This window comes from Syzygium oleosum, unplaced genomic scaffold (assembly GCF_021117445.2).
Source record: "Syzygium oleosum isolate NSW1041296 unplaced genomic scaffold, Sole_v2.1 Sole_v2.26, whole genome shotgun sequence".
Lineage (NCBI taxonomy): Eukaryota > Viridiplantae > Streptophyta > Magnoliopsida > Myrtales > Myrtaceae > Syzygium > Syzygium oleosum.
In genome coordinates, this window is record NW_026607510.1 from 4,059,061 (window position 1) to 4,085,193 (window position 26,133).

Here is a 26,133-nt window from a genome sequence, read left to right on the forward strand (position 1 = left end):
TTGAGGACTATTGTTGATTTCTCATTCTTGCCATTGTAGTCTCCTCAAATCAACAAAATGTATTCCATCGGGCATGCCAAAAAGATGTTTTACCGAAAAGTCGACGATGAATTACCTTTTAGAATATGGATCGGAGTGAATAAACAAAAGTTGTGAAGGGTCATTTGTTGATTGTGGATATGAAAGTAAATAACAAGAAAAATTAAATATACGGAAACTGGAAACAATCGTGTCTAGCCATGCAAATTACGGGAAAGTAAAGATAATTCAGAATAACATTGAGTTTTGTAATTGATTTAAGGGGCTTTACAAAGAGTTAACTTGAGGTATTTACAGCCCACAAGCGACGGTTACACCGACTACATTACACTGACAGATACTTGACGATTACATTGACTCACTACCAACGGTTACTTAATAGTTACATCGACTACACTACACTGATGGTTACTTGACAATTATATCGACTCCACCATCTTGACGGTTATCTCTTTGACAATCGCATCCAAAATTGTCGACTCCACTACTTGATGGTTCTGTCGCCTCCACTTCTTTGTGGGTTACATGTTTGTTGCTTACATCCAAGATTGTCGACCGAACACTTGGATATTTGTTTGTGCTTGCATCCGAGATTAACGACCGAACACTTGGACATTTTTTTATGTCAACAGAAATACAAGAATTGAAAGTACGTGACAGGAATTGAAACGTACATGGAAGGGAAAAGACCATGGAAACGAAGTGCGAAGGGAGTGAAAAGACAAAAACTTGGGATGAGGGTGTTGATACGTGCTTGTCTCCTCCTTGACCGAGGACTACTTGTCCCGTGACCTAACAACTTCCTCGACTTTGCTCATGACCCCATGCACTTGTCCTCATTCATTGACTTCCCTTGCTTGTTGACCACTCCTAATGGTTGGTCACAATGGGCACTCACAGGTCTTCCTTTTTGAGTCAAATTGAGTACACCCTGGTTCGCGATTGATTCAAATTTAGGCTTCGTGATGTTCCATTATAAGACTTTGGACTACCTTGGGTAATCTCGAAACAAATAATAAGTTGGGGTTAATGCCACAAAAAACCCCAAACCGGTACATATGCGACAAATTTACCTTAAACTAATTTTTTTATCACAAAAAACCCCAAATTGGTACACCTATGACAAATTTACCCCAAACTAATTTTTTGACCACCAAAAACCTTAAACCGGTACACTTGTGACAAATTTACCCTCCGTTAAATTATATTAATACCACGAAAAAATATAAATTGATAAACTTGTGACAAACAGATGGGTAAAATCCTTAACTGGTACATCCGTTACCTGCCACATGTCTCTAAACTCAGCAATTTGACGGTAAAATTTAACGGAAACTGACAGAGGGTAAATTTGTCATAAGTGTACCAGTTTGGGACTTTTCGTGGTTAAAAAATCAGTTTGGGGTAAATTTATCATAAGTGTACCAGTTTAGGGTTTTTTGTGGTATTAACCCTTATAAGTAGTATATACTTTACAAAATTGGACTCCTTTTAGTCAAATCCAAAAAATATCCGTTGGTCTCATCTTCACTGGATGCTATCCCCGTGGTCCAAAGGCCAAGGCTAGCTTACTTCCCTAAAAGACCCCCAACTTTAATTTTAATCTCAACTTTATCTTGAATTTTTTTTACCGAAAAAAATCACAAACTTTCGCTATAGTGCCAAATCTGTTCTCACGTCCAAAAATCGCCACTTATTTTTTCAAAATTATCAACATCAATGCCATTTAGAAGCTCATTATCGGAACCCGCGTCTTCACCAACATCCTCACATTAGTATAGAACAACAATAGCCTTCTAATGTTGATAATTTTGAAGAAACCGATGGTGCGATTTTTTTAACGCGGGGCAAATTTGGGACTAAAGTGAAAGTTGGTAATTTTTATTTAGACGAAAAAATAAGTTTTGAGCAGAATTGGGATTCGACTTAAAGTTCGGGGTTTTTTTAGGGAATAAGGTCAAAGAAGATTGGACAAAGCAGCAAGAATATTCGATGTCCAACTTGGTACAATCCAACCATCTAATAGCTCGAATCTTTACCCCAAAATAAAATTAGTAGCTTGAGTCGTGAACAAATTAATTCAAAATAGAAGGAAAATGGTCCACCTAATAATTGTATTCAACATAATTTACTAACTTATATAGTGGGGAATCCTTAGCTCCCAATTGAGACAAACCGAGACTCCAAAACATGTTCCACATCCACTCCTTAATACAATATTTAAACGTTCTTAAGATCATGGTCTTTGGCCAACTCCATAGTCCACGAACTACCATAGCTAGTGCTTCTTACTAATGGAAAATGTCCCCCTTTAGTTTCAACTCAAAAAAGACCATGCTCTCGGGAATTATCATTCAGCTCACAATATGGCACAATAGCTTGGCTTGGGGACCAATTGACCCAACCCTAGGCTTTATATCTCTGCCTTTCAATCGTTCGTACTACCACATCCAGAAGCCATACGATGTGCCGGAGGACCAACGTTACACCTTCTGCGACGGCGTCCACACTTGCTGGGTTTACTCCATCGACAAGCCTCACACGCTCACGAGCCTAACCAAGCCTCGTACCGAGATCGCCATACATGTACGTATCCGGTAACAAAGGCTCGAACTGACCTGTGTTGGTTTTGTGTAAGTGCATAGTAGAGCCAGAGCATGATTACTCACATCACAAGTGAACCATTTGAGATTTTGAATGCTGTCACTGAGCTAAGCTCATTTGATATCACACCGAGTGGCGACCTATTATCGCGTTAAAATAGTTGTCTAGATCGAATTCATCGTCAATCATGTTAGAGTCTTACGAGAGTCTCACTTGATACGATGGCTACATCTTTATTTTTCATTTTTCATTTTTTTGTTTGGCATACTCGGTCCGTTATGATTGTCGTGTGAACTCTTGTGGCGATAAGGCACACTTGCTTTTGTGGACTGCCACTGGTTTGTTCTTCTAATATGAGAAGTTGAGCTATTAGAACGAAACGACGAAAGCATGTTTTGGACTTTGTCTTGATGTCATGGGTCAAATTACACCCGTGAACCCCCTCCATCCAGCCAGCTATATGCAGATTATTGAGGGTTTGGCATTTTAAATTGCTTTTCAACATGGTCCAAGTGAAAATTAATAATATCATCCAGACTCAAATTCTTTTAATGGCCCGATGGACAAAGTCAATCACAACACAGGAATTGCGTGTTTCTTTCTTGAATTAGTGCAGATTCCATTGTTTTCAGATACGTGATTAACGCTACTTACTGGATCTGAGTTTGATTTACCCCACATAAGTTCCTGTGTTCTTTAATTAGAAAAGCTAAGAGTACTAAGAAGTCTTACCACAACTCCTTAATTCATGTGGTGACTTTTCATTGGGTGTGAAGAAGAGGGAAAATCATGGATTTTAAGTAGATGAGTTTAGGCAACATAAAATTCCTACTTATATTGCTTCCACATCCAACGGCTTTGTTAACATAATATATGTAACACCCGACCTGTTTCACTTGAATCTGCCCCAAAAGTAAATTTGAGTAAGTACACAAGATGGTGATCATTTGGGGATGAATCTTATTTAAGTTATAAAATAACATCAAAAGACCTCACCCATACGGTGTCACAATTTACATCATTTCATTCGTCCAACATGGGACTTGATAAATCATTTCATTCCTTAATAGCATATTTAAACCTTTTCTTAAATGTTGTACCTTTTTTAGGGATACAACTATTCTTCAGGAGTTTGGCAATTCGAAGGATATGGATACGTCCCGGCCGGGACATCCGGCGTATGTATAATGCAAGTGTTTGGAGCCACAAGCCCTCACGCGTCAACGCTTATGCTAAGAGTGTACAATGGCACGCTCATGTACTACCGGAGCGTGGTCCTCGTTGACGAGATCTACGACAAGTGGTTCCGAGTGAACGTCGTGCACGATGCAGATGCCTCGAAAGTGAAGGTGTACATCGATGGGTATCTGAAATTAGAGGCTGATGGCCGTGGGGGGACATCTCATGCCTTCAAGTGTGGTGCGTATGCCCAAGAGGGTGATTCTCTCTGCATGGAGTCGCGTTGGAGAGACATCAAAGTTTTGAAAAAGCGCGATTGATAATGGAGCGATAAGTGAAGATTTCGTTTTGGTCTAATCCTTGCCCATGGTGATGAATTCACAGCTACTTAAAAGAATTATCATTTCAGAATGTCGGGAGTATCAATTACATATGTTTTCATTGAGTTTAGCGCGCGTTCTTGTTCATGGTTTAACATCTTGTATCACCTTTTCAAAAAATGGTGCTCTTGTCCTATTTAAGGACACCTAGATTTTACTTCGCCATGAACCTATTCGAGAAAAATTCGACGGTTCAATGTTTTATGCGTCGACACTAACAAGGACGCCAGTGCTTTAGTGGAAGACAGTGATTTGATATGAACGACAACAGGCATAAAGGCATGATTAGTTCGGTAAATCTCACTGCACTGACTATAGTAAACTCCTTCTCGTCGTACAACCTAAGGAGATTTAGATGTCAACGGTGGCTCGAGGATCGAGAGTATTGGACATATCAAGTTACTTGTCATATGATTTGTTATTTGAATTTCTATAAAATTTTCAAGGAATATCGGTACCCTTTCGAGGACGAAATTTATTTCAAGTGGGTAGATCGTAACATTCTAGCAGTTTTTTATTCGAGGTAAATAGTTACTGAATTATATGGATAATATTTAATTTTTCAGTCTCTTGTGAACTCTAGATTTAACGTGGAATATGAGAAGAATAACAAGGATTGCTTCAATATCTTGTGAGTTCTGAATGTCTTCAATTTAGGAGATTTGATTTTTATATTGATTAAGTTTTTGGTGGTGAAGTTTGTTATTCAGTCTCTAGCCTGCGTGCCCTTAGTCTTATTGATTATGAGCACGGTTCATGTGCAGTGTGCACCACGGAGGACAAGAAGATATACACACCAAAATTTCTCTAGAAATATAAGACAGTAGGCTGTGTCACAAAAAATTACCTAATTGGTTATAAACCTATTATTTCACCGAAAATCACTATCGTGGCGGTCTAGTCATCACCAGCCGCCACTTTAATAATTTTCTGAGAAAATTGGCCGGAATGACTATATTAAAATTTCGGAAAAATTGCCAAAAAAGTCATGAACCTATTGCAATTGTGTCAATTCAGTCCTAAACCTTTTACATTTGTACCAATTCAGCCCATCCGGCCAATTTTGGCCAGCCGATGCTAATGTGGCACGACCAGTGCTAATATAAAATGGTCTGCACTGACATGAACAATTTTTAATTGAGCTTGCCGGCCCTCACCTCTAGCTGGTCGCCTCGATTTGGCAACCAGCCAGAGGAAGAAGGAAGGAAAAAAAGAAGAAAAAAAAGGAAAAAGAAAAAAAATCATTAAAAAATCAAAAATTATTAAAATATTATTATTGTTCACGTCAGCGCCAGTCGTGCCACGTCAGCGCCGGCCAGCCAAAATTGGCTGGATGGACTGAATGGGCACAAATGCAAAAGGTTTAGGACTCAATTGGCACAAAAAAAAAGATTTAGAACTAAATTGGCACAATTTCAATAGATTTATGACTTTTTTGGTAATTTTCCCTCGAAATTTCTCGCAACGGTTTATGACTAAATTGGCAAAATTAAAAAATTTAGGACTAAATCGATCCATAAAATAAGTTTGGAACTAATTGGACAATTTCTTCGGCTGTATTGTAAACCTAATTAGGCCTCTCCAATGTTTGACGCGAGGAGAACCCGAGATTAATGTCCAACACAGAGTTTAACAATCTCGGGCAACAATCACAAGAAACCATCAAATTAATTGATTATCACCTCGCCAAACAGAAAGTCCTGCAATTTGTCAATTGGAAACTTGATGCAGCGCCAATCCTGGATTGACCAACTGCGCTGCCGATCGAGGGTAATGCGTTTGACTTGTCAGGTAGCAACGTAAACCTTACAAATGGTTCGCCTGCAATTTGTTTTACTTCAGTTTGGTCTTTGATTCGGTGGTGCCAGTCAAGCTCAAGCATACCTCAGGAGAGTCAAAGGCAGATAAAGATACACAAAGTAAACTAAGTACGAGGTTTAATTAAGATTATCCGAATGAACAAATTAGCTTATTCTCCTGAGAGTACATTTTCTTTCTTTCTTTCTTTCTTTCTTCGTATATCCCTTTTACCCTTCTTCGTCATCTTCCATATTCACCTCCGTCATGCACAGCGGCACGCCGGCTACCCACTACCGTGGCCACATCATCGGGAAAAGAAAATGGACTTCGTCAATTTTAGAATATTGATTGCATGACTAATCAAGATCTCCAAAATTTGATCCAGACTGCACCTGACAGTTGAATCGAAAAAATATATATATTGAGTCCACTTCTAATGGGCATTAGGTATTCTGCCGTGTGAATCGGAATCTAAATGTTATTTCACAGAACTCACGAAAGTTGACGTAGCAAAATTAAGTAAGGATTAATATTGGATGCACGGGCCGTATTTGAGACGTTCGACATCTCTCATTGTCAAGATGGACAATTAGTTAATTGCCAAAAATAAAACTACCAGTATCAATGGCGTTAGACGCGGGATGCGTAAAAAGAATAGTTATATGATTTGTCCACTTATTTTTGCGTAATTTATTGGATTGCTAGCTTCCGATTGCGACATCCCGGGTCCAAAAACGTTCCATCCACTGGTCAATCTAATTTAAACCTAGTCATTTCCATCTCCATCGGGCTCTATATATACTCTCGATTCTTGATGATTGCTATACCATCCATAAAACCACTCCCAACTCCTTTCCTTCACCTAACAATGTCTACCTTCCTCTTCTCAAAAGCTAAGTACTTAAGTACTATCATTCATCTCATTATCGTATCGCACGGGAGCTCGGCTTCGGGACCTGTCGATCCGACCCAAGGCTTCGTGTTTCTGCCTCTCAACCATTCGTATTACCACATCCAAAAGCCATATGACGTGCCCGAGGACCGGCGCTATTCCTACTGCGACGGCGTCCACAAATGCTGGGTTTACTCTACGGACAAGCCTCACACTCGGACTAGTCGGACCAAGCCTCGTACCGAGATCGCGATATAGGTAACGCAACAAAAGGGCCAAACAAGTTTGTTGTAAAAAAAAAAAAAGTTTACTTGCTCCATAGTTTCAGTAAAGTATAGAGCACACTGATCTCACTAGTTTTACAGTGGATTGTCGTCACTTCGTAATTAGCATGATTTGATGGCGACGAAGTTCATAAACTAGAGAAGGAGAATTGAAGTATATTAGGCTCTGTTTATTTCGTGAAATAAATAAACTCTTAATCTATACGTGGGTAAGTGAGCCATAAATAAAGATGATTAGAATTTTGGATGCCTCTCAATACTTCATAAATATGTACCTTTTATCTCGTCTTCTCTCTTGAGATCCTCGAATGTTTGAACGTCCCAGGCGACCGAATAGTCATCTTATAGGAGGCATTCATATAGACCCGCCATATGCAGGTATACCTCTTATTAGGAAAAATTGTCTAAAAAGTCAAAAATCATAAATCTTTTAATTTTACAAATTAAATACTAAACATTTTCATATTTTGCCAATTAAGTCTATACGGCCAATTTTGGTTAAAAATCGCTGACATGGACGCCGACCATCTTACGTGACACGACCGAGGCTGACGTGGATAATTTTTAATAATATTTTCTTTTTCTTTTTTTCTTTTCTTTTCTTTGTTTTCTTTTTACCACTATGGCTGGCAAGGGTCCACAATCCCTCGCTGACCCTTGCCGATCATGGGCGAGTGTCGCGGCCCTCACCTAAATCTAGCGAGGGCCGGGAAGCCCTCGCCAGCAGCAAGGGAGGGTCGCGGCCCTCGCCAGGGCAGGACAAGGGCCACCTAGCGGCCAAAGCTTAAACCCTCGAACCCTTCCCTCCGATCATGGCAATGACTTCCACTTCCCTCGCCTCTCAATTCGCATCTCGAACCAATAATCAAGTGATGTGACACATGGAACTTGACATATGGGACTTGATGAAGGGGCCGATACACATGCAAAATAAACTAATCAGAACTTGACTATGATACCATAATGATAAATAAAAAATTGAATGAATGAAGCATATACGATGCTCGAAGATGATAAACAAAGAATTGAATGAATGAAGAACTTGGTATAGTATAAATTGAGAGATATCATATGATGGAATGTAAGCATAAAGATAACAATTTTATTGATATAAAAATTGAAATGAAAAAATCAGGGAAAAAGTTCTAAATGATCAACTCGTAGATGCTCTGCTTGATGTGTTATTTTCATGCTATTATGTCAAAGATTTTGCCTTATAACCGTCATGATATTTTGCTATTTGATTTGTTACCTCTGAGGTCCGGTTATCTTCCTGGGCAGGACTTTTGAAGCCACAGATTGTGAACCATTGCGACTTTTTTTTCGTGTTATATTTTGCAACCATCATGTCCCTACGTCGAATGAGCTTCTTTTTCCTTTCGTTGCTTTATCTTATTCCCTCTAAAAGAAAAGTCAAGGGCCGCCCACTTATTCAATTATAATTTTTGACCAGATACTTTGCATTTAACATTTTGTTAAGGGAAAATGACACATATCTGGTCAAAGAATAGGCAAGGTCTAATTCTCGTGCTAAGAGACATTTTGTCATGCGCTCCTTTCTACTGAAAAATGTTGATTCTTGCAGCTCACATATCTGGTCAAACGAGGAATCAAATAGAGCACGTCATTAGACGTACACGACTACCTACAACAGCTATGAAAAGAAACACAATCGTCCCTCTGAAATAGCTGAAATAGATCAACACGATAGTCTCCCCCAAATAAGAAGAAAAGATCGTAAAAAGGAAAAAAAGCCAACTTGCTTTTCAAATGGAGGAGGTTGTGATTGTTGGAGCAGGCATCGCGGGGCTAGCGACGGCGGCGGCCCTGGAGAAGGTTGGTGTGCGAGCACTGGTGCTGGAGAGAGCGGAGGGGCTGAGAGCCACCGGCGCGGCCTTGGGCCTCTTCCCCAACGCCTGGCACGCACTCGACGCACTCGGGGTTTCGGATAAGCTCACCTCCCTTTACGCACCTTTTTCCAAGTAAGGTTTATCGTTCTTATATAATCGAAAATAGGTTTTACATAGATATTCGAACCTATCTTCAAGTTCCTTTACTTAATTAACTCTTATTAGATTACACTTCCCATAATTAATGTTTAACTCATGCATTAGGGGTTACGTAACCGATGTGAAGACCAAAGCCATTCAGGAGGTGCGTTATGGTGCAAGCAAAGGGTACCGCAACTCTGAAAATTCTTCAGTTCGATCAATGCATCCTCTATTTTTTATTTGTCGTATGTGTTTCCTTCGTTTCCTTTATAATTGACTTGAGGCAGGTACGTATGCAGAATCTGATTTCTTTTTCATTTGTCAAAAGAAACATTGGATTCATTACTACATTAGATGAAGTACATTCGATGAAAAATAATTTTGGGGTTTTGCAAAAATCCTATGGTAAGTCACATGAACATCTGCAAAGATCATTGAATTTTCACAGAACCCTAAAATTGTTTTTCATCCAATGGATTTCTTATTTGTGTGTATAAAAAGTTGCAAGACCATTTATAATGATTTAAGCAATTAATTGTGTTTTTTGTAAGTAGATAAGGCATGTAATAACATCATTGTAAATAAATGAAAGATTACAGTCTATTTGTGTAATGCTAAAAGTTTAAGAATTTACACTTTTTTTTTTATATTTCTTAGGAGTAGACATGAACAAAGAGTGGTACACCGGAAAGTCTTTGTTACAGGTCTTAGCAGAGGAATTGCCTCCAAATACCATCCGTTTCTCTTCAAAGCTCACTTCCATCGAAACCCAAGTGGAACAAGGCTCATCTATTTGTATCCTCGCGCTTGAAGATGGAACTATCATCAAGTCTAAGGTATCATAACTTCCCAATTTAGGAGTGTCAACGATTCAGTTCGGTTCGGGTTTTCTGAAAATCTGAACCGAACCAAATCGTTAGGATGTATGCTTGAACCGAACCGAATCTCGAGCATAACCGAACTGGATTAGTTCGGATGAGAAAACAGGATGTTAGGGTTTCTCGTGGCGACTTTGAGAGGGGTGAGAAAGAGCATTTAGTTTTTATTAAGAATTTAAGTTCGGTTTGGTTAACTGAACAGAACCAAAATAACCCGAACCGGAAAAAAAGAACGGTTATTTTTCCATTATCCGAACCGAAACCCAAACTAAAAAAAAAATACACGAAATTTCGGTTCGATTCCGGTTTCAATTCGGTTTTCGGTTTGGTTTTTGACACCCCTAGTTCTCATACTTAAGTTCTCCTGTTAATTTCAGTGGTGATAACACTACTCCAATTCTTCTTGGAGGGCTCGTGTTAATTGAAGATTTTATATATTATTTGAAAATATGCTATATATGTAGGTGGTTATCGGATGTGATGGGGTGCATTCTAAGATAGCACGTTGGTTAGGGCTCGGCTTGCCCATTGATTCAGGCCGTGCCGCGATTCGCAGGCTGGCCGTGTACCCACAAGGCCATGGGTTGAACCATGAGTCTCAGCGATTCGTGGATGTCTCAAAGAGGGCTGGTTTTATGCCTCTGAACAATAAGGAGATATACTGGTACTTTGTTTGCAAAGCTCCTCCAAAAGGTTTTGGTACATTCCCTTTTATATTTGCTCATACGGCCTATAAAAGGGTATTTTTTTTTCTTAACGCTGACACTTCTTGTGTAAGAGTAACATTAGTGATTCTTAGATTGGTTTGTGAAGTCAAGAAAAAAAACCTTTGAACTAACAAAAGTATTCTGTGTCGGTTTTCTTAGTCAATTTGTATATGGGTCTTATCCTCCCTACCGTTATTACTGTGCATAGATTTCCTCATCACCGGTTAAATTGAAATGTTTCCATAGATGTATCTTACGACAATTATGCCTGGGGAAAAGCTGCTTTTTATAGGCTTAACTACTAACTACTTAACCTTTGCCTAACAATTTTTACTCATCGACACATCTACATTTCAGGTGCCGACATGGGAGGAGACCCAAATTTACTACTAAGAGAAGTGACTGACAATCTAGCCAAAGACTTTCCTCCATTGTACCTTGACATCGTTGGCCACTCCGACCATGCCACCTTGACGTGGGCCCCATTGATGTTTCGCTATCCGTGGGATGTCATCCTCGGGAACCTGACCCAGGCGAACGTCACGGTGGCCGGAGACGCGATGCACCCCATGACCCCGGACTTGGGCCAAGGCGGGTGTTTGGCCCTCGAGGACGCGGTCATGTTGGGTCGGCACATTGGAAGCTCGATGTCCAAACGGGGCGAACTCGAGACGCGTAATATTGGGTTCGTCCTCAAGAGGTACACGAGGGAGAGGAGGTGGAGGGCGGCGATGTTGATCACAGCATCGTTCTTGTCAGGTTGGGTTCAGCAGGATGGGTCTAGTTGGCGGATGAGGTTCCTAAGAGACGTATTCTGTAAGTTTCTATTGGTTAGAGCCCTTAGTGCTAACCGCTATGATTGCGGCAAACTTTGCTAGTATCTCCTCTTTGCCTTATGTTGAGTTCTAAATTTGTCAATTGAACCACCGCATTCATAAATAAACTTTTGAAAGAAATTGCAATCATGTCCTCCCAACTAAGTCCAAATTTTAAAAAAAAATCAAATTAAAATTTTTTTATTTCAAATATAAAAAATAAGTAAACTATTATTTGAGAAAAATTAATGAAGAACACTCATTCAATTAAACCTGAATGAAGTACGACATCTTCAAATTAGAGAAAAAACTTCCATGTATAATTGCGCTAAATTACCAACTACACGCAATTACGGCTCAGAGAATGTTTAATAAATTATGTATTTTCGGCTCTCGTGTCTCTCACCATGATTTGGATGGTATAGTCTCGTCATTGTCTTCTTATTTACATTATGCACGTTCGACTGGATTCCATTCTTGCAACAACCAATTATGACTACAGACAGTCATTTCTATATATTTCATAGTCAAACAGCACCTATTATCTAATATGATATGTTTGCTAGTATTGAATGTGAACTTCGATGGTACCATAGACACCGATGAGTTCGGTAAGTTGCGAACCATAGCGGAAAAAATTGCAAATTGTAAAATTCTGTTCTTTTACTATTTCAGAAACGGCGACGTTGTCTTCGCCAACCCTTTCAAAGTACTTGGAATAGTTGATGTCAAGTACGTCGCCACCTCATTGATAGATGAAGATGAAGAGTGAACGAAAGGCTTGGGGTGTTCTTGTTCCGACAGAGCAAAGACTATACAAATTTATGGGCACTACTCCATGAGGCACCATCTTCATCCTAGGGTGGAGTTCATTGTATTGAATCAACTGGTTTATCCAACATGAATATTTTGGATCCAATTTCTCAACGTGGCCAATAGATGGTCCACTTGGACCTCCTCACTCAGTTGCACATTTTTGTAATATTGGATAAGGAGAATTTCGAATCCCTCCATCTTGAATCTTGAATCTAAGCTAGCATAAACCATAAAAAAAAGGCAGAATGTCCTTGTATTATCAGAGTAATTTCAGTTTCATTGCCAAAAATCCTTACTTGAAGAGAAATCACCCTCGATGTGCTTCTATTCAAGCAACGTTTGGCATAGAAACGAAACGGTGCGGTTGCTTGATGGATAAACGCTATCGAGAAAGTATTTATCGCACTGCCAAAAACCTACAAGAAGTCTCTAAAGACTTCGGCAACCCTCCAAGTTGTGGTGTCCAATGGCGAGAGAACATCACTTCCCTTATGAGTGGTGGAGTAGATCGTTCACATACCCATCTTCAGCTCGAAATTGGGGCGAGGCAATCGATTCACGGCCAAAAAACGCAGGGAATGAAGGAGTTTCAAGCGTTTTTTTTTTGTATCAACAACTTCAACTAATCTTCCCGGTGAATGTCCCCTATTTCGATTTCTTTGAGCTATGTTTTGATCCGGTCTCGGTCTAGTTACACGTCATTTGAGCATACATGTGATCCTAGACTGTGGATTTGTTTTAGTTCAAGTTATAATTTCTACCGTTTCTTATTCCCAATTCGTTTTTGGTATTGATTTAGTCGTTGTTTTGGTTTGATAATCTTCATATCACGTTTCCATTGTGCGAAATAAGGGTAATCGGTTCCAGAGTGAGTAAGTTATAGATGTGGAACCTAGAAGTTACCATGTTTCTATTGGAATCAACCTTGTTTGTCTGGTGGTCTATTCGGGAGCCGATTTCTTTTTCTTTTCTTTTTTTGCTTGATTTTTTTTAGAAAATAAGACAAATAACAATTATAGTATAATAGTTTAAGCAACAAAATAGTTCAAAGTAAAATATCAATACAAAACAAACAAGGTAGAACTGGATCGGCTGCCAAGTGGATGAGTGGGTAGGTTCAACACCCATAACCTGGAACCTACTCGTAAAGTACCGATTTCAAAATTTTGGAACTAGAAACCGGACCTGTTTCCACCGGAACCGGGAACATAACCTATTTTTATGGGTGTTCCGGTCCGGTTTCAGGGTAGGACCGAATTGGTTGCACAACCCTCGGGTGAACTTGTCTAGAATAAGTTAACACGTTGTTATGTGATTTGTTATAGCATTGTCAAGTGGGCTTGACGGCTCAGACACCATGTTTGGCTCCTATGGCGCGTTCGGGCCAGCCTTTATTGGTTCCAATGGCTCGTGAATGTGTGGGGATGGCTTTGGGATCAAATTTGAGTCCAAGAAATGGCCGAAAGCCCACTGCCCAGATTGTTTATGTGTGTTTGAATAATCTAACCCGTAACTATTATGTTTTGATTCACTTTTGCATTAAATTCTAGCATGCATTGCGTCTAGGATTTTTGCGTTTTTGTTTGAAAGACATAATGGGTGGACCGCCAAAGATGGTCCAAACCCGGCACATGAACTACAAGGCCCACAAGGTGGTTATTTGCCTTTTACTATAAATAGTTAACCCCCTTTGGAAAACTAACGTGATTTTTCATATGCGCGATAAGACACCTCTTCGAAAGAACGTTTTCTCTAGTCTTCTTTCGGAAAGCAAGTGGATACAAAAGACAATCGAAGATCGCTCTCAAGTGTGCAAAGTGGTATTTAATCTATAACAATATCGGGTATGTTCATTCTGTGATATGCATGTACGATCGGTGATACAAGTTGATGATTATTGGGCAAGTTTTCCGCGTAGTTCGAATGTGTTTCGAATATGTTGACTGACGAATGAATTTTCCTCTACATGATTAAATGGGTTCGAATCTCTATTTTGCAGGTATCTAAAGAATGGAAATGTCAGAATAAAGTATCGGCATTTACTGATGTCTTCTTCCTCCAAAATATTGGATGGTTTTAAACTAATTTTGTTTTAGACATACAGTTTTTGTCTCGTTGATAGGTACTTAATTAGTTTTTATTGATATTTAGTTAGCTGATGCATTAAAAATAAAGGATAAAAAGAACATCTAGATTGAAGTTATGTGATTATTCCATCATAGGACTTGTTGATTCAAACTTAGTTTTGTGTTATCTTGTTCAATATTTCATCTCCATCACTTAGATGAGGAAATTCATTCATATTTTAGTGCATATTTACTTTTCATACATAGCTCACAGGGTTCTCTCTTAGGGCTTTATAACGAGAATTATAATGTTGCCCAATATGACTCAGCGTTATTTCTTTCCTCATATTACACTTACTTTGTTTGATTTTGATTTGTTTTAGTATCCATCCATGAAAGCTTAGATTTCCATGTTTGTTAAGAAATAGGGTTAATACCACGAAAAACCCTAAACTGATACACTTGGGACACATTTACCCCAAACTATTTTTTTGACCATAAAAAACCCCAAACTGGTACACCTGTGACAATTTTACCCCAAACATACCACAAAAAACCCTAAACCGGTACACTTGTGACAATTTTACCACGAACTAATTTTTAATATTATTTCTTTTATTTTTTTGAATTTTTTCTTTTTTCTTTTCTTTTTTTTTCCTTCACCTTCAACCTCTGGCCGGTCGCGGGCGAGGGCCGCCCTCGCCGGATCTGGCGAGGGCCGCCCTCGTCCGACGCCGGATCTGGCGAGGGCGACCCTCACCTGCATCGGGCGAGGGCCGTCCTCGCCTGCCCAAGGCAAGGGCGACCCTCGCCCGACTCAGGCGAGGGCGGCCCTCGCCCGACGCAGGCGAGGGTCGCCCTCGCCAGATCCGGCGAGAGCAAGGGCCGCCCGACGCCGGCGAGGGCCGCCCTCGCCAGATCCAGCAAGGGCAGCCCTCGCCCGATACCGGCGAGGGTCGCCCTCTCCGGATCTGGCGAGGGTGACCCTCGCCTACGTGGGGCGAGGGCCGCCCTCACCTGAGTCGGGCGAGGGTCGCCCTTGCCCTGGGCGGGCGAGGACGGCCCTCGCCGGCTTCCGCCTCTGGCCGGTCGCCGGACCGACGACCGGCCAGGGTTTGAAGATGCAAAAAAAAAAAGAAAAGAAAAGAATAAAAAATAAATAAAAATTCGAAAAAAGTAAAAAATAATATTAAAATTTTAATTCAAGGTAAAATTGTCACATATGGACCAGTTTGGGATTTTTTGTGGTAAGTTCAGGGTAAAATTGTCACAGGTGTACCAGTTTGGGGTTTTTGGTGGTCAAAAAAATAGTTCAGGGTAAAATTGTCATAGGTGTACCAGTTTAGGGTTTTTTGTGGTCAAAAAAATAGTTCAGGGTAAAATTGTCACAGGTGTACCAGTTTGGGATTTTTTATGGTCAAAAAAATAGTTTGGGATAAATGTGTCACAAGTGTACCAGTTTAGGGTTTTTCGTGATATTAACCCTAAGAAATATCAGAAAATCAATGGGGAAAGATAGGCATTCAAAGCATTTTAAAAAAGAGAAAAAGGTGCTATAATGGGCGAAAGACAATTCATTTAAATTAGATACAAACAACTTTCCAAAGCACGTGCTCCTACATTATTGGTCGACCTGTCTCTATATTACAAAGCACGAATACTTGGCTTCTAGCTTGATTGGCTACAAGTCCCCCTAATGACACTTTTCTTGCTCTAATTAGCTTTGATTACATGAGATGAGATTATCTCTCCAACTCGCACACGAAAAATGTCCAGATCGAATGTCATCAGTACTTGACGTAATCATAATTAGCGATTAATGTTGCACAACATCCTCGTCATCAAAGCCGGAAGCACCTCCTAATAATGATTAACTCATGATCTTCGTCTAAGGGATGCTGCGTTCTATAGGCTTCTGTTTACTGGACTTCCTCATGACCTCTCGTAAGGACAGTCCAATGTGTGTCGTACCTCTCTGCAAGACATTGTTCGAAATGGTAATTAAAAGAGTGGTACAAAACGATAGTCCATTTGGTAATGGCACCTGCAGAATATCTATTCACCAAGATTCCGACTTGGAAATTATTTTATCATCGAGTTGGTTGGAAACCAAATAATTCAAGATTTCAATTTGGAAAATATTTGAGTACCGAACCATCTATTTGGTATGCCTAATTTAATCTGTATGGATATTCATCTATCTTTAAAAATAGAAAACATAAGTTATATTAGTGTGTTGCTCTAGATCACTTCATTGCGAGCGACCGTGTGGCTCTAGATGTCTTCACTAATGATTTCTGGAAGCAAAAGAAACCAACTTACGGGATGGTTCATCCATAAGGGAAAATTAATCAGTTCTAAATCCATTGTATGTCATAAATTTTTTAATTTTGTCAAATTAATCCTAAAAATGGTAAGGTAAATCACATCCTCACACCGGATCATACCACACCAAGATTAGCTCGAGTAACTAGTCTCTCAAGCGAGATTTCGGCCTTGCATGGCCTTATCAAAAGATGACATTAGCTCCCGACCAATTTGTACACGAGAGACCAATCCCGCCTTCAAAGACCCTCTAAGATGGTATTTGTTCCACTTCATGGTTCTTAGCACAAACACCCTAACACCACTCCCATAAACTAGTTTTATCATATCTTCTGCATCAGTTGCTCTTCACCTTGATGCCACAAGCTCCACATTTCAGCTAACAAGGATATGAGAAAATTTGGCCCGTGACACATGCTTTGTAATTTACAATCGAGAATGATAGAGCTCCGACTAGTCTTGCTGATGATCTTTGTGATCGTCATGATTTTAGTGATGTGTGGTCCTTATTTCGTAAGGGTCGAACACAGTCCATGACGACGATTTGGCTATGAAGAAGCTCAGTTGCAACAACATTGAAATTCGTTTTCCTAAAATGAACAAGCGAAAAATCGAAGAGGAAAAGAAGAGATCAAGAGCAAAATGATTGTTTTTCACTTCTTCATGTACCTATTGCACTAAAAATTCAGAAGATAATTTGCCCCAATTTGACGAATTCGGATTAGGGATTTGAGGCAAATAGATGGCTAAACGATATCATTAAGTATTAATTTTGCTGACTTGGCTTTGCTGGCAAGCCATGTCGAACGGTTTGAACTATAATATTGCCATGTCGGATTTTTCAGCCACTAAAATCGCTGGTGATATTGAAGTTATTATCTTTTTTACCAAAATGACACTCAAGTAATCGCTCGAAAAATTTTGGCACTGAAATGAGCGCTATACGAAAACTATGACACTTGTAGTGTCCTTTCTCAAAAAATCGAAAATCCAAAAACAAAACATAAATACTAACATTGACTCTTGACTCAAATGAAACTCTAGATCCAAATCACAATGCATGGGACTTAGCAAACAAATAGAAATACTAAAATACTCTTCTCGAATTTCTTGACCGGAATTGCGTATTTGGGGCATAAGGCGTTTATAGGAAGACTCCTTGCATGAAAAAATGATTAATTTGAAATTACACACAAACTCTGATAAAAAAAAAGGGTTAATATCAATAAAAATCTCAAACTGGTATACCTGTGATAAATTTACCCCAAACTAATTTTTTTACCACAAAAAATTTCAAACTGGTAGACCTGTAATAAATTTATTTCAAACTAATTTTTTGACTACAAAAAATCCCAAACTGATACACTTGTGACAAATTTACCTTCCGTTAAATTGGATTAATATCCCGAAAAATCACAAACTAGTAAATCAATGACAAACATAGGGGTAAAACCCTAAATTTGCGCACCCGTTAACATTTAACGGAAACTAACGGAAGATAAATTTATCACAAGTGTATCATTTTTTGGGTTTTTGGTGATTAAAAAATTAGTTTAGGGTAAATTTGTCACAAATATATCAGTTTGGAGTTTTTTGTGCTATTAACGGAAAAAAATATATAAACAAACAACTTTCAAAAATATATTATTTTACTATAGGGAAACACTAAAAGCCTCACAAATACCAATAGATAGAGACCTTTAAAGTTCTGCCGATTGAGTTGTATATATGTTCCTCCATGCAATTTATCATTAATTGTGGATAAACATAAACTGGTTGTGGCGTCGAATAGCAAACAAATTGTAAAACGTCAAGCAAGAAACATAGAAAAGTGTTGACTTCAAAAAACGCCTCCTCCACTAAGGACGAAAATGAGAATAGCGCAGACGAATCCTTTTAGGCAATTCTTTGTAAACTCTTTTTTTTTTTTTAACGGAAAAGGTTGCTTATATGATTATCCTTATCACTGGAATCACAGCGGTTGTTTTGTTCGACTTGTATTCTTGGTCTATCCACTTTCCTGATTGTCAGTAAGCAATTTCATCATCCAATTTAGTTTAATGCCAAACACCTGATCAGCAAAACATGACTCATCCCACTTGTTGACGTATGTGGATGGTTGTGCTAACTTTGCATTTTGCGGGAGAAATGCTGGAGGTAGGAACTAGGGCTGTCAAAATAACCCAGTCAAACACGACCCGACCTGAAAATTTTCATATTGGGTCAGGTTGGGCCTCGGCTTGTTTGGGTAATAATCAAAACAATACCCAATTGTTTTGGGTTTATTGGGCTCGGGTACCCAGCCTAACCCAAACAATGAAACATCTCTCTTCCACATCTCTCTCACACACTCTCTCGCCTCTCCTAGGTTGTCACGCCCCGAACCCTACGAGCGCGCGATCATCCCTTTGTGGTCGTAATGTACGCGACATCCCAGGACTTGTCGCCGACCCAATCGAAACACTAACGAGTAACACATGCGGAAGCAAACTCGAACTCTCCGTACAACATATAAACAACGGGATAGTAGAGAGACAAAGAATACACATCAATAAGACACTTTTATAAATATAACATCGATTACAACACATACATTTGCAAGCCTTCTACGAGGCCACTATCTACAAACCACGCACAACAACAAGGATCGGGTGATTGGTAAGCTTAACTCCTCTACAAAAAGGGGCACTCAAAAGATGGGATAACTCGACCTATCCTCAATTCCCGTAGTATCCTCACAGCATCTCCGGATCAATCACGGTCGCGAGTCTGAAATGGTCTGGTTATACAACCATGAGAACACTTCTCAATAAGCAACTACCTAAGCCTCGCTTAGGCCAAAGCGTACCTCCGAACAATTCTAAACATGCAGTACCGACATCCAACATGTCATAACAATCACAGGCGCCCTTACCTCGCATCGGCACATACGTGAGCCCTGCACGTTAGAATATCGCCATAACATGGCAATTCGCTTCTCGAGCACATAATACAACCACATGACGTAAACGTGCATAAAATGGTTATTAATCCAGACATGCTCAATAGCAACACAAGCACATTGCATTCCCCAATGCATAACACACGATTATAAATATCCAGATTATTAACGGCCCCTCGGGCCACCGAACCCCCGTCGGTCTTCTGGCGTAACCAGGCATCGTCCCGCTATTTCGGCGATGGCAACGTCCGGAACCCACGCCCAGATGGCATTCCACAAAGGAGCATCGATCCGGCCTCCACCGCGATCGGCAATGTCTAGAACCCCCGCCTAGACGGCATCCGAACCCCCGTCGGGCATCGTCTAGAACCCCTGCCTAGACGGAACGTGTCGTGACCATGGACACACTCAACAACCATTACCGATTCTTATCTTTATGAATTAACCAAATGTCAACTAAGTCTGCACTCATCAATTAAAAAGCCGCGCCTTTCTTTTGTAACAAAATCTCTGAAAAGTTCCCGAGAGAGAGAAAAAAACCGAGTATGCACAGAATCGGGGCCAAATTGAGCAGTTGTACAGTGACTGAAATCCTTTTTAAATAAATAGTAAATCAACTTCAAAAATTCTAAATTTTGGATATGTCGTAAAAAACATCTTGATAAACATTTTCCATGAGAACTCAAAACCCAGTTCCAACTGTAAACGCCTCGTTTTGACACTCAAATCCGGACAGAATCCGGTTCACTCGGACAGCCCCTCAGACCATCAAAATACAACTCATCCAGTACCCAAATCACTTTGGAAAGCTCTGAAATTTTTATATGTCATAGACACCGATGTTATTAACAATGTTTGTGAGGGAATTTTGTTGAAAAGAGGTCTGGAAAAATTTATAGAAAATCGGAAAGACCAGAAGGTCGGATGAACAGTAAATCCGGCAGACTGAATTCGGTCCAAAATGGACTTACGAATGGCACTAAATGATCTCCAAAAAGTCCAAATTTAATATATGTCATACTTCAAGATGTTATGAACAACTTTCATGAAGAACACTTTCACAAATTCGGCCCACAACAGTCACAGAGAAAATAGTAAAATCCAGCGACGCAGCAGCAACCCTACCGGAAATCAACCAACAAACACCACTAAGCAAACCAAGCACAACCAGCCACTAAACCAACTATCCACAGCCTCTAATCCACCCCTAAACATGTCCATTAGTAACCCATTATCCTAACCAAGGCTTAGGGAGTACTTACTCTTAGCCTAAGCAAGAAAACCAAGAAGAAAAGGCAGCAGCAACTCCGGCGGTGAGCTGAGCTCACGGTGGCTGAACGGCGTGGCTGCGGTGGTCAGCGAGCAGCTGGTCTGGTGGGATGAAATGGAGAAGCAAGAAACCGCAGAAGCCAAAGGAAGCAAAAGCAAAATGAAGGAGCCGCAGAAGCAAAGAAGAAATAGAAGAGAAGAAGAAGTAGCAGCAGCAGCAGCAATTGAAGGACAGAAGCAGCAGCAACGTGGGGCAGAAATGAAGCAGAAACAGCAGCAGGCGTGGGGGTGGTCAGCAAAGCAGCAGCAAGGGTCAGCAGAAAGCAACAATTGAGCAGCAAGGGAATGAGTAGAAGTCAGTCACAGCAGAGGGAAGCAGAAGCAGCAGCAGCAAGCAACGTAGGAGCAGAAGCAGTCAACCAACATGATCAGCAAGAGCAGAAGTCAGCAGAACAGCATGGGTTCGGCAGAGCAACAGCAGCAGTCACGTGAAGGAGTGGGGAAAGTCAGCAGAACAGGAGTCAACAAGTGGGGGTCAGCAAAGCAAAGGTAGAAGTAGCGACGTGGGGCTGCTCGGCGGGGAAAGAGGTCAGCGGCGTGGGATTTCAGCGGGGTAGGAGGAGAGGAGAGAGAGATTTTCAATATTATCTCCACAAAAATAATTTGTCCACAAAATATTTTGCCAAATTTTCCTTTTTCCAAAATTTCCGATCAACCCGATAATTGGCCACGTTTAATGAGACGACGTCCGATAAATTAGTCGTGGAAATCTTGAAACTTCGATACCCAATTCAGATTCTAATTAATGGCAAAATTCAATTGAACGCAACTTTAATGCATCTCGAACTAACGGGCGGCTTTTAGGAATTTACGCATATCGACTCATGGCCGATTCGATATCGAGCCACATCTAAGTTTACTCGAGCCATGGCAACCTCCGTTGTCATGTAATTGCGAGGGTCAATCACTAATTCCGAATGGCGCGATCGTTCGGATTATGTTTAGGATCGTTCGAAATTCATACAATGGCCAAGCGGAATCACCCGCGACCCAATTGCACGACATTTGCGAATTGTTCCATAACTATCCTTGGATCGGCCTTTAATGGCCCAAAATATTCCCTCGCAAATCCTTTTGGTCGAAGTGTCAATCCATGGCCAAGTTCTTAGGTCCACATACTTGATTCCTAGCTAGCCATTCCCTAACGGTTAGTCTACTCGAGAGTGATCAATTCCGAGCGAGATTTCACTGAAAGCGCATTGAAGAAATATTTATTTTATAAATCCCAAAAATGGGTCGAAATTCAGAATGTCACATGGGTGGTAGGGTTTGTTGCTATCTGCGGTTCCTGAGGCGGCGAAGTCGATTCCGAATGGGGCCATGGCCGAAAGAATCATAGGGAAGGTCAAGTGGTTTAGCGACCAGAAGGGCTTCGACTTCATAACCCCCGACGACGGCTCTAAGGATCTCTTCGTCCACCAGTCCTCCATCCAGTCCCGGGGCTTCCGCAGCCTCGCTGAGGGCGAGACCGTCGAGTTCCAGATCAAGTGCGACTCATTATCCTCATCGATTTCAGGACCGTCGAGGATTCTTTCCTTTGGTTATTTTCGGTCGTCCAACGTCGGTGAACGAAGCGTTCTGGAAGTTGAAAATCGAAGGTTACATGTTCTGTTCATCTGCATTTGCTTATGTTCGAAAAGGGTTCAGTCTTTCAGATCTAAAGGTAGGTAAGTGGAGTGATTTTTTGCAATCTTTGAAATCATTGTCAATAATTTTCGAAATTCTGCATTTAATGGAGACGTTTCAGCTCCTTGGCCTGGTGTCTTCTTCATCTTGGTGTATGTCTTCTTCAACCCAAAGGATCCTTGGCTACAGTGGGGGTAGTTACGGCGGGGCGGCAACGGTGGCGGCGGGAGAGGAAGAGGAGGAGGCGGCTACGGCCGAGGCGGAAGCTGCTGTAACTTAACATTAATTTAAATTTAAAATATGAAATACGAAACCCGGCCCGACCTGACCCGACCCGATCGTATGGCTATATCTTGTTTGGGTCTTGTCCCGGGTCGGGCCAAACACACGTGTTGATTATATCGGGTCGGGTTGGGCATCATCAAAACCCGATAATAGCATTGACTCTTGTCTCAAATGAAACTCTAGATCCAAAATACAATGCATGGGACTCAACAAACAATTAGAAATACTCAAAACACTTTCCTCGAATTTCTTGACCGGGATTGTGTATTTGGGGCGTGAGGTGGATAACTTCCTTTAGAAGACTCCTCGCATGAAAAATGATTCATTTGAAATTAGACACATACAACTTTCAAACATTATTATTGCCTATATGGAATCACTAAAAGCCTCACAAATATCTATTGGAAGAGAGCCTTAAAATTCTGCCGATTGAGTTGTATATATGTTCCTCCGTGCAATGTAGCATTAATCGTGGATATGACTTGTCACGCCCCGAACCCTACGAGCGCGCGATCATCCCTTCGTGGTCGTAATGTACGCGACATCCCAGGACTTGTCGCCGACCCAATCGAAACACTAACGAGTAACGCATGCGGAAGCAACCTCGAACTCTCCATACAACATATAAATAACGGGATAGTAGAGAGACAAAGAATACACATCAACAAGACACTTTTATAAACAACATCGATTACAACACATACATTTGCAAGCCTTCTACGAGGCCACTATCTACGAACCACGCACAATAACATGGATCGGGTTGTTGGTAAGCTTAACTCCTCTACAAAAAGGTGCACTCAAAAGACGGGGTAACTCGACCTATCCTCAATCCCCGTAGTATCCTGGCAGCATCTCCGGATCAATCACGGTCGTGGGTCTGAAATGGTTTGGTTATACAACCATGAGAACACTTCTCAATAAGCAACTACCTAAGCCTCGCTTAGGCCAAAGCGTACCTCCGAACAATTCTAAACATGCAGTACCGACATCCAACATGTCATAACAATCACAGGCGCCCTTACCTCGCCTCGGCACATACGTGAGCCCTGCACGTTAGAATACCGCCATAACATGGCAATTCGCTCCTCGAGCACATAATACAACCACATGACGTAAACGTGCATAAAACGGTTATTAATCCAGACATGCTCAACAGCAGCACAAGCACATTGCATTCCCCAATGCATAATGTACGATTATAAATGTCCAGATTATTAACGGCCCCTCGGGCCACCGAACCCCCGCCGGTCTTCTGGCGTAACCAGGCATCGTCCCGCTACTTCGGCGACGGCAACGTCTGGAACCCCCGCCCAGACGGCATTCCACAAAGGAGCATCGATCCGGCCTCCACCGCAATCGGCAACGTCTAGAACCCCCACCTAGACGGCATCCGAACTCCCGCCGGGCATCGTCTAGAACTCCCGCCTAGACGGAACGTGTCGTGACCATGCACACACCTCAACAATCATTATCAATTCATATCTTTGTAAATTAGCCCAATATCAACTAAATCCACCAAAATGTCATGGTAATACCGATCAGTTCCCGAGAGAGAGAAAAACCGAGTACGCACAAAACCGGAGCCAAACTGGGCTGTTGCACAGTGACCGAAATTATTTTTAAATAAATAGTAAATCAACTCTAAAAATTATAAATTTTGGATATGTCATATAAAACATCTTGATAAACATTTTCCATGCAGAACTCAAAACCCAGTTCCAACCGTAAACACCTCTTTTTTTCACTTGAAGTCAGACGAAATTCAACCCGTCCGGTCAGGCCGCCTGACCATCAAAATGCATCTTATCCAGTATCCAAATCACTTTGGAAAGCCTTGAAATTTTTATATGTCATAGACACGAATGTTCTTAAAAAATTTTGTGAAGGAAGTTTCTTGAAAAGAGGTCTGGAAAAATTTATATAAAATCGGAAAGACCAGAAGGTCGGATGAACAGTAAATCCGGCAGACTGAATACGGTCCAAAAATGGACTTACGAATGACCCTAAATGATCTCCAAAAATTCCAGATTTAATATATGTCATACTTCAAGATGTTATGAACAACTTTGACGAAGAACACTTTCACAAATTTGGCCCACAACAATCACAGAGAAAATAGCAAAGACCAGCGATGCAGCAGCAACCTTATCAGAAATCAACCAACAAGCACCACCAAGCAAACCAAGCACAACCAGCCACTAAACCAACTATTCACAGCCCTTAAACCATCCCTAACATGCTCATTAGTCACCCCTTAGCCTAGTCAAGGGTTAGGAAGCCACTTACACTTAGCCTAAGCAAGAAAACCGAGCGAAAGGAGCAGCTGCCACGGCAAAGCAAAGAGCCGACGCCGGAGCAGCAGCAGCCTCGGCGGACAAAGCGGCAGCTCACGGCAGAGTCGGGTGGAGATGGGGGCTGAACGGTGGTGCTGGTCGGGCTGGAATGGAGGGCGAGAAGCAGCAGAAACCAGAGGAAGCAGAATGAAGAAGCAAGTAGCGGCAAGCGAAGAAGAGAAAATGAAGTAGAAGCAAGAGGCGCAGGGTGGTCAAGCAAAGAAACAATGTAGGGGGAAGTTAGCAGAAGCATAGTAGTGATAGAAACAACGTGGGGCAGCATGGGCAGCTTGAGGAGTCAGTGGATGCAGCGGTAAGAAGCAGAAGCAAGCCAGAAATGGCATGGGCGGAGCAGAAGCAACACGGCAGCAGAAGCAGCAAGGAAGTCCATCATGGCAGCTACATGGGGAGGTCAGTAACGTGGGGGAGTCAGCTGAAGTATGGGGGAGTGATGATGGCTGGTGGAGTTGGTGGAAGAAGTCAAGAGCAGCAGCAAAGGGAGAAGCAGAAACAGAAGCAAAGCAAAAGCATGGGTGGAGCAGCGTGAGATGAGGAGTCAACAACGTGGAGGAGGGCAGCGGGGAAAGAGGAGGAAGTCAGCGGCGTGGGGCAGCGGCGACGTGGGGGAGGAGAGAGACAAGAGAAGAGAGAGAAAGTGACGCAGAAAGAAAGCGTAAATTTGGAACAACTCCAAAGAACTCGAAATTTTTATTCAATAATACTGTGATTTTGATTACAAGACGGATATCTTATATATAGAGATAGGACTCCTAATACTAATGGAAACTGAATAATTAAATATAACATCTAATAAACTAATATAGGAAATTGCCTGAATGG

The 26,133-nt window shown here is 41.1% G+C and overlaps 2 protein-coding genes and 1 pseudogene across 2 annotated transcripts; all 3 read left to right on the forward strand.

The window, feature by feature from the left end:
• The first annotated feature begins 2,373 nt into the window (after window positions 1-2,373).
• Window positions 2,374-4,142, forward strand: LOC115681970 (citrate-binding protein-like). The gene is made up of 2 exons (XM_030606082.1): window positions 2,374-2,625; window positions 3,753-4,142. Exons 1-2 carry the CDS (start codon window positions 2,374-2,376, stop codon window positions 4,140-4,142), a joined length of 642 nt encoding a protein of 213 aa, XP_030461942.1.
• Window positions 4,143-8,891: 4,749 nt separating this feature from the next.
• On the forward strand, window positions 8,892-11,702 carry LOC115681921 (monooxygenase 2-like; annotated as a pseudogene).
• A 10,664-nt stretch (window positions 11,703-22,366) lies between these two features.
• Window positions 22,367-25,840, forward strand: LOC115681969 (uncharacterized). Its single transcript, XM_030606079.2, has 4 exons — window positions 22,367-22,586; window positions 22,687-22,709; window positions 22,794-22,943; window positions 25,574-25,840. The coding sequence occupies exons 1-4, from the start codon at window positions 22,367-22,369 to the stop codon at window positions 25,838-25,840; spliced, it is 660 nt and encodes a 219-aa protein (XP_030461939.2).
• The last annotated feature ends 293 nt before the right edge of the window (window positions 25,841-26,133 follow it).